The 9,303-nt window shown below is 58.5% G+C and overlaps 1 protein-coding gene across 2 annotated transcripts; it reads right to left on the bottom strand.

The window, feature by feature from the left end:
• Nucleotides 1-411: 411 nt before the first annotated feature.
• On the bottom strand, nt 412-8,531 carry CDC42EP1 (CDC42 effector protein 1). 2 transcript variants are annotated; one of them, XM_059846386.1, is made up of 3 exons: nt 8,225-8,531; nt 3,897-4,783; nt 412-2,887 (listed from the first exon to the last, which is right to left on the bottom strand). In XM_059846386.1, exons 2-3 carry the CDS (start codon nt 4,339-4,341, stop codon nt 2,091-2,093), a joined length of 1,242 nt encoding a protein of 413 aa, XP_059702369.1. In that variant the 5' UTR covers nt 4,342-4,783; nt 8,225-8,531; the 3' UTR covers nt 412-2,090. The 2 variants fall into 2 exon arrangements, with proteins under 2 accessions (XP_059702369.1, XP_059702371.1); XM_059846388.1 differs by lacking the exon at nt 8,225-8,531 and adding an exon at nt 6,836-7,095.
• Nucleotides 8,532-9,303: the final 772 nt, after the last annotated feature.

Raw genomic sequence — 9,303 nt, 5'->3', positions numbered from 1 at the left:
ATTCCAGTCAGGTTAGCCATTACTCTGACATTTCCACAGCAGATCCTACTCATCAAAAACGAGGCAGTGGGATTTGGGCTGAGTTACCTCAGCACAGTACCTCCTTGCACAGGACTAAGGCAAATAGTCCCGATTATTACATGCTGCTGCTCTAAATGAAAAGTATCTTGCCAGCCCAAAAGTGAGACTGATGTGTAACAGCAAACACTGGGACAATTCAGGCTGGGTGGGAGGAGAGCAGAGTAGAAGAGCATCTTACAGAGAGCCTGGTCCAAGGTCCAAGGTGTCAGTGTCCTTGCCCTACCTCTCCACTTCCTCACTGCCAAAGATGGAGGGATTGGTGGCTGGGGCTGTAGCAGACATAGCAAGGAAGACAATAAGGTCACAGCAGCCAAGGGGAGGCACCCGAGGTTAGTATCAAAACTGTTTTAATAAGGACAATAATAAGTGCATGGGATACAGAGGGGAGGCAGAAAGGGTAATTCCACAGATATGGATCTTTGGTCTTGTGTTATGGTCTGGGAAGCAGAAGGCAGAGGGGAGCTCATCCTGAGAGCCCAGGTCCCCACCCTGGAAGGTGCAAGGGAGAATAAGGCTGATCCTACTGGCTGCCAGTGGCCAGACCTGGTGATTTCCTGAAGCTGGTGCCTGCCCTGGTTTGCTGCTGGTGGCTGGCATGAGGCAGCCCCTTGGGGAGGCTAGGGAACATGGGCTTGTCCTTAACCTTGGTGGCCTGGCTGCAAGTGGCACTTCCACGTGCAGTATGTGCACACCCTGCAGCTCTTTATCCTGCTCTGAAGAGCTTCCTGGCAAAAAGCAGCTGGGTGGTGGGAGAGATGCGTGGGAGCAGAGTCCTGCAGCCATGGCCCAGCATCTCCTCCCACTGCACACGCCCTCCTGTCCCAGAGAACAAGGGGGTCCTGTGAGGGTCCCTGGGGTGACCTCAGCCCCCGAGCATGTTGGCTCCACACCGTGGCACAAAGGCACTTCTATGAGGGCCAGTCTGCACACGGGCCAGCGTGGGGGGCAGCTCATTCCAGGGCAGCTGTGTCACCCAGGCCACCCGGCAAGGGACATTGGCCATGCTCCACATCACCCTTGGGAAGGGGTGCACTGCAAAGAGGGGCATGTGTGTGGGGAATGGGCAGGGGGACAGGATGGAGACACAAACTGTGCCACCACCATGAGGATGGTGGAACAAACCGAGAGGCTGCAGAGGAGTCTCCTTGTTCTGAGGCAGGCAGAAAAGAAGGGATTTTTAGGGCCTGAAGTGTAGAATTTGGTGACCTGACAACCTGCATTTGCCACCAGCCAGACAAGAAGTTTCTCCCCTCTCAGTTGCTGAGGGGAGTGGGGGTCAGGAAGAAAGCTGTCCTAAGTGATGCCCAGCAGAAGGAGGCAAGTGGAAACATTCCTGATTATTTCTGTGCATGCTCTCACCTCCTGAACACCAAGCACACAGCTTTTTGCAGGCGGGGAGGGCAGGGGAAAAGAGAAAGTTCAGCTCTGTGGGGTTTGCCTGTCCCTTGGGACCCCAGCTGACCTTCCCCTGTTGATAGATGTGCTGTTCTGAAGGGTCTTGCACCAGCTGGAGCTGGGGAATCCCCATCCCCTATGTGCCAGAGCTATCAGTGGGAATACCTCTGGAGAATCACGTGTGCCATTGTAGAGGATGGTTGGGGACATCAGTGGAAGGATGGAGTATGTCCCCAGACATGCTGGTGGAGCCAGGCTGGGGGTTGAGAGAGAGGGTGCTGGGGAGAATGGGATGGGGTAGGAAGGATTCGGGGTTCCTTTGGCACATGGGAACGTTCCTTTGGTGTCTAACGGCCGTGAGGCTGGAGAAGGGGTGCTATGCCTGGCTCTGTGGAGCCCACTGGCCCTCTGCAGCAGCCTGGCCCAACCCCAGGGAGCCCCCAGGAGCTGGGCTCTCCTCCTGCCCTCCCAGCCTGCCCAGTGCCCCACTTAGCAAGGAGGTCACCCACTGGGTCTGCTGGTGACACCGGCACCAGCGGGTGGGGCACAGGGAGGAGGGCAAAGACGCTGGCACGAGTGTCTCTGGTGGGGCCTGTGATGGGCGGGATGGCTGTTCACACCTTGACTTCATCGTCCTCTTCCTCCTCCTCATCGGCATACTCGAAGGAATTGCTGCGGCCCCCTCGGGCATTGCTGTGGCTTTCCTGCAGGCTGGAGAGCTTGGTCTCCTCCTCCTCCTCTCCTTGGTTCCAGCTGGCCTCAGGGGACCGGCTCTCCCTTGTCACTTGTGACCCCCACAAGCTGCTGCTGGGGCTCTCCCACAGGGTCTGTGTCCGGGCCTGCCGGGGACCCTCACCCTTCTCCGAGCTCCGTGGGGTGCTGGTCCCACCGTAATGGCGGGCCAGGACCTGGGCTGCTCGGTCAAATTCTCCAGCCTCAATGGTGCAGTCGTTCCAGTGGCCTTGCCATGGGGACCCTCTGGACACTGCCCCTGGCCCCGAAGCCCAGACAGAGTTCACTCCAGCGCCTTCGATGGCACGTGCCTCTCCGTTGGCATGGACTGACAGACCCGGCAGTGAGCTGGCCCCTGACAGGTTGCTCTGCCTGGAGTGGTCCCAGAAGCTGGATGCTGCCTTGGCCTCTTCATGGGATGCACGCACTGCTGGAGGGACCCTGTCCTTGGTCCCCTCTTCACACAGGAGGTGTGGGCCATCCTCCCCCACCTCACTGCCATTGGTTTCAGGGAAGCTCATAACCTGGAGGAGCTCGCTCATCAGGGAGGGCCCCAGGTCTAGGCGGAAGGACAGCAGGGAGTCGGAGCGATCCAGCTCGTCCTCCCCAGGACAGGTGCTCTCTTGGGCCTTTTCCAAACGAGGGACACGAGGGATGGTACAAAATCCGGACTCCAGTCCTGTGAGGCAGAAGGTATAGCTGGTGAGGGAGCAAGCCTGACTTAGTTCTGCAGGGGAAAGGGGACACTGCTGACAAAGTGGCTCAGGTCACGCTCCTGTCAGTGGCACTGGCCTCTAAAGGACAGGTCAGTGTCTCTGTGGGCATCTCCAAAGCCCAGAGTTACAGCAGAGGGTCTCCAGGTGGGCTCTGGGCTCGTTAAGATGGCAGTGGGGCTGAGCCAGGCAGGTGAGACCAGGAGATGGCAGCATTGCCTCAGCCTGCCTTTCCCTCTGAGCCCGGCCACCTCCACCGGCTGCTGCAGGCACCCCACATCCAACCCCCTCCCTGAGACCTTCTGCTCCAGACCTCTCTCCCTGGGGAAAAGTTGAGCACAGCCCAGTGCTGTGAGGCTGGAAAGGAGCCATACAGATGTCCTGTCCCGTCCTTCCCACAACCCTTCCCCAAAGGGCACCCTGGCTGGCAGGGAGGGATGTGGACACAATGGAGAAGGGTGGATGGAATCCCTAAGGAGCACCACATGGAGATGTAGAGGTTGGCACAGCTAGGGACAGGGCTGGAGCATCTGTGTGGAGAAGGCCATGCTGTGGGTTCCCTTGACCTCACTGCCTTGGAGTGGGAATTGCTCCACTGTCCCAGCACCTTTTTGGCTTCCTCAGGGAGGCTGCTCAAGTGAAAGGGTAGATGGAGGTGCTCCCTTACAGCTCCTGCACACAGGCTGCCAGCTGTGCGGGGCTACAGGAGAATGGCAGAAACAGAGAAACCATCCCTGCCCCTCTTTGAGGGACACCCTGGGAAGAGACCTTCCAAGGGCAGGAGGAAGGACCACGGTCCAGTGCAAGCTTAGGTTTATCTGCTTGGAGGGACTGTCAAGATCGGGCAGTCTTAAATATCCCATCTCTTCTTAAAACCCTAAGTTCCTTACTGTGGAGGAAACATGGAGCAATGGAGAAGGGCTGCAGAGCGTGCTCGGTACCTGGGCACCAGCCTCTGCCTCGCGCTTCACTCACCGTAGGCCTGGTGTGTTTTGGAGAAGCTGTTGGAGGCGCTTTTGAAGGAGAACTTGCTGGTCAAGCCCCGGCCGGTGCTGTCTCCATCATACATGGCCTCGTTGAGCTGCGGCAGCGAGACGGCGTTCTTGATGATGGGCGAGACGGCCGGGGGCGCGGGCGAGGCCCCCACCTGGCCCCCGCTGCCCCGTCTCTTCAGCGGGCTGCGGCGCACGTGCCGCAGCGTCCGCGCAAAGAAGTTGTTGGGCTTGGCCGCGTCGGCCCCGCCGTGGTTGCTGAGGAAGGAGGTGTCCCCGAAGACGTCCCCGCCGCGCCCCACGTGCATGGTGTGCCGGAAGTCACCCAGCGGTGGGCTAATCATGTCCGGCGTCAGCTCCGACTTCAGCCGCCGCTTGCCGTGGGAGCCCGACACCCAGCTCAGCACCGGCAGCTTGCCCAGGCTCATGTTGCACCCTTCACCCTGCCTTTGAAAAAGCTCCAAAAATCAGCTCTTACCAGGCTTCCGGCACTGGGCTGGTCTGTCACATCCCCAGCCTCCCCATTGCTTCTGCTGCGATGCTCTTGGGGTGACAGCGCATGGCACTTTGGCTTTCGGCAGGTTTCCTACTTCCCTGCGCTACGTCGCGCTCATGAAATCAGGCTCAGAGGGTACGACCCTGGTGGTGAGGACAGTGGTGGCACGGAGATGTCCCCAAAAGGTATCTGGGTCACCGCCCCGTTCTGCGGAGGTCACTGGAGGCTGTGTCTGGTCCTGGACTTAAGAGGTTAATCCACTGTCTTCTACTGCTGCTGGGTGAGTGGGAGCCAGTCACAGAAGGGGCAGCAGGCAGCAAAGAGAGCTTCAGGTGGATTAGCAGAGCAAGAGCATTCGTCCCCTTGTTGGCCACCTAAACAAGGCAAGAGGAACAGTGAAACCCTTGGGACAGGATTTTCCCAATCCCGTTGGCTGTATCCAAAGAGCTGCCTGAGGAGGTTAAAGGGGGTGCATAAGGCAGTGGCGAGATTGCTACTGGCTGCCCCTTTATCTGGCTCTTCTCTTGGAGAGGAAGAAAAAGGCTTTCCTCCAAAAACATGTGTTCTCCCTCACCTTGCTGACCTACCGCAGTATGCCTTAGTTTCCCGTCTGCAAAGCAGCTTTGCCAGACCCACGCCACAACACAGGCTGAGGATTTCCCTCCGAGGCAGAACCTCCTCCCAGAGCAATGCCCTGCTTGGCTGCCCCAGCTCCTGGGGCGAGAAACCTCTCCCTCCTTTTTGCTATTCAGATGAACCCTTGAGGAGAGGGTGAGGCCTGGGGCCCATGTGCTTCTTGGGGAGGAGTGGTGGGAAGCAAAAATGCAGTATTTGTATATTGCTTTGTTTGTCCTTCACTGGCTGGGTCACCGGGAGCTGGGCAGACATGTCGGAGAAGCAGGGAGTCGGCAGTGTGGGGAGAGCAGCTGCTCTGCAGACAGGGGAAACTGAGGCACGGCAAGGGAGGTGATTGTCTGAGGCTGGAGGAGAAGGTGGGATGGGTCCCTGCACTCAGGCAGGTCCCAGAGGCACTGAGGGGCAGGCAGGAAGCAGCAGCTGGATGCACGGCAGGGCGATGACCTCCCAGTCAGTGGGAGGACTCTCAGATCAGCAGATCCCCTGTTGGTGTGCATAGCAAGTGGGAGAGGGTGGGCTGGGGAAAGGAGAGGATTTGTGACATCTCAGAGTGTCAGTGGCCTGGGTAGCCAGCTGGGGATGTATCCTTCCCTGGGCTCAGTTCTGTGGCTGGGGCATCAGGACAGAGCTGAGTCTGTCCAGCAGGGCTGGCTGTGGAGGACAGCATGCCAAGAGGCTGTGACGCAGGAGCCTCACATCTCTTGGTCTCCGTGTGCTGGAACCCCCACTGCTGCATGGCTTCCCTTGCCGCATTCCTTGCCTGCATCTCCTTGTCCCTGCATCGCCTTGGAGCAGCCAGGCAGTGCCAGGATGGCAAAGGCTCTGGAGAAGGGGAGACCTGGACATGAAATGGCTTTCTTGGCTGGCTAGATGCATTTTTGCTTTGCCCTGGCCTTGTTTGCTCACCCGGGGCCTCTCTTATCTGCCAGGGGTTAATGACTGGGGAAGGGAAAACAAACCTCCCCCAGCAGCGCCCAGCACCATTGGCTGCCTCCCCAGGGTGGCAGTGGCCTCCTGGGGTGACAGTGGCTGGTGGCAGGAGGGACAGAATGGTGGCAGGTTGGGTTCCTGCTGGCCCCCAGCTCGTGCAGCTCGTGTCTTCCTCCTGCCCACAGATGCCATGCAGTGCTGCCTTGCAGCCAGGACAAACCAGGCACGTGGCAGATTCGGGGTGAGGGGATAACTGGGGAGCTATTTCCTTCCTGTGGTAAAAGCCCACCCATAGCCATTGGGTCAGGGCTCTCCTGGAGTGCAAAGGAAACCACTGGTCTGGTCCCTGCAGCACAGCTGGCGTCTTGGGACCACAGGGAGAGAGATGCAACCATATTTTTGAGTTGTGCCCAGGATCTTCCAAGGAAAGCACGTGACTCTGGGTGAGGGGATTTGGTGAGCAACAGCACTCTGGTTTTCCCCTTCCTCTGCACGTTGGAGCCCCTGAGAAACTCCTTTAGCATGTACTGCATCAGCCCAGATCCCCCCCCCAACACAGCTGCCCTGCACACCTTGGGATGGGGTGGGGGACATCACACCTTGGGATGGAGTGGGGAGGCAAGGAAAAGGGGGGATATGGGAGGAGAGCATCCCCTTGTTCCCTATCTGGACAACTATTGAGTGAGGGAGTGGGGTGGAGGAAAGTGTTTCTCCTTCCTTGTCTCTCGGTCACCACAGGGAAGCAAGCCAGCAACTCCTGGCCCCTGGTTCTCCTTGCCTGCTGGCAGGCAGCAAGTGCTGAGAAGAGGAGGGAGGGAGAGAGTGAGGGAGGGAGTGAAGCAGCTGGTGCCCAACCCTACCTGGATGGCAGGTTTCTGGCAGGCCTGTTGGGCTTTTCCTCCTTCCAATCTCCCTCTTTCTTTTCTTTCCTTCTGGTGTGGCTCCCTGCCCCCTTTGAGCCCTCCCCTTCACCCGAACAGACTCCTCCAGGCCAGGGAAACTCGTGATTCTGCGGGCAAAGGGTGACCTGTGTGCTGCCCTTTCCTCCACTGGGCAAAGGGACCCCTCTGCCTGGCCCTCTCTCTGTCCGGGTGCCACCACTTCCATCTGGCAGCCCTTGGTGTTCACCAGTTCCTGGCACAGCAAGCCCACAGCCCACCACGGCCTCCCCTTCCCTGGCAAACTCTCTGGCTCCCTTCTTACCTCCTGTGGGAAGCCCCCTGCCTTCAAAGACCCACTGCCAGCACCTCCTCCTCCTCCTCCCAGCCTCTTTCCCCCGGAGTTCAGCTGGTTACCACTGGTTTTCTACTAGCTGGGAATGGCCAGAGCTGTTCTGCTTGCTGGGAAGAGCGGAAATCAGAAAGGGGGGGGAAAATAATCCAGATGTCTAGTTGGATAGAGCTGCTGAAAGCAGCCTCTTCCCTCCCCCAAAGGGCACATACTGTAAAAGAGAGCGAGAAATTTGGGGTGGTCTCAACAGCAGGAAGAGCGGGTGGAAATGGCTGTGGGTGGCCAGGAAGGCTTTCCCAGCCTTCCTGAGTGATGAAAAATCTCCCTTTTCCCCGAAGGAAGGGAGGCAGAGTTCCCCTATTGGGTGACTGCTTTGGGATGAGGAAAGCCAGCAGGGACAGGCTCTCGGGGAAGGGGGAAAGGGGCTTGGCTGGCTGGGTTGGGCCTCTCTCAGCTTCCCTGGAGCAGTGCCGGGCAGTAGGCAGACGCCTAAATCTGACTCCTGTGCTGCTGGCTGCTATATATACACATAGTGATATCTCTGTATAACAAGGATCTTTTTCCAAGCAGACATTCTGGGACATAGAGGGAGGCTGGAGCTATGGAGGTGGGCAGTTTCCAGCCATCTCTTCCCTGCCCACTTGTGAAAAAGTGCTCCCTTTCTTCCTCCATACCCCTAAAATTGAGGTGCCGAGAGCCTGTGAGCTTTTAAGGGGTGTCTGGAGCAAGGTTTGGGAGACAAGCGTCCTCCTGCCTTCCCCCATCCGCGGGATCTTCTTCTCACTCCCCTTCCTTCCCGCCTCTCCCCCCGTCCCGTGTCCCCTCTCCTCAGTCCCTGTTTCCTGTTGCATTCCTGCTTTCTGCTCCCTTTATTTTTACCATCCTTCCCGTCTCTATCGCCTTGCCACCCCCCCGGCTTCTCCCCTCTCCAAACACCCTCTCCACCCTTTTCCTCCTGGTCCCAACACCCCCCTGCCCCCAGCTCTACAAACTGATGAGCCAAAACTTTCAGGATTTACCTCTTTCGAACCAGGGTTATTATTTTTTCCCCGTCCTCCAGACGAAAAGTTGCGAGACACTCTCCGCAGGCCCCTGTAACTTGTTCCAAGGATTACCGGTGCCGTGCTCCGGGATGGAGTGGGGGAGAGAGGGGACGCATTGTCCCCCTCTTTTTCCCACGACTGTCCCCCCAAGGCTGGCTCTCCCAGGCTGACGCCCTGATGCCACGGGAGAGAGGGAGCGAAGCTGGCGGGGAGGGGACGTGGGAAGGAGGAGGGCGGGCTGCAGCACTGCCGAGCCAATCCTCGCCTCGGCAGGGAGACCAGAGAAAATGAGATTTATTCCAACTATCCAGGACAGAAAACTTCAGGAACTTCTCTGCCGCTCCCCTCCTCCTCCCCGCTTCCCCAGTGCCATTTCCCGTCTGCCGGCATTGGTCGTCTCCCGCTGCCGGCTGCCGGCTTCAGTGGGTCTGGGGGAAGGGGGAAGGCCAGGCTGCTGTCTAACCTGGTTAGAGGAGCCCGGCTGCAGGGCAAAGGAAAGGGGCTTGAACCCTATGTGTGTGTGTGTGTGTGTGTGTGTGTGTGTGACCCCTCGGGTGTCACACAGGGTCCCCTGATCCCATATTGGATAGGAAGTTCCCAGTGGTGTTGCGCTGCCACTCAGCACTGGGGGCTGCGTACCACTGGGTGGTGGTACCAGGAGCTGTGGGTAGCACTGGCTTGGGCATTAGCAGGATGACAGCCTCCCTGAAGGCCACCTGGGCCAGGCTGGTGTTTGTTACAGGGTCAGGACAAGCGTTAATGCATCAGGACAAGCGTCATACCAGCGAGAGTGCGTCAGACCAGGGTGAGGGGGTGGCAGTGGATAAATGCAAGGAGGTGCTCTTTGGTGGCAGCGGATAAATGCAAGGAGGTGCTCTTTGGTGGCACCAGGGAGAGCTTCTGCCCACAAGTGGGACACCACATCCCTCTGGCATCGTGTGTTATCCCTTGATGTTCACAGGGCAGAAGACCCCATCAGTGCCAATGAGGGGGAACCTCCTGGTGGGTGTGTAGCAACATCAGTGCCATTGGTGACCCACATGGCCTTCAGGCTT

Source organism: Haemorhous mexicanus, chromosome 5 (assembly GCF_027477595.1).
Source record: "Haemorhous mexicanus isolate bHaeMex1 chromosome 5, bHaeMex1.pri, whole genome shotgun sequence".
NCBI lineage: Eukaryota > Metazoa > Chordata > Aves > Passeriformes > Fringillidae > Haemorhous > Haemorhous mexicanus.
Note: the sequence above shows the minus strand (reverse complement) of the source record. Positions and strands in the feature narration are given on the sequence as shown.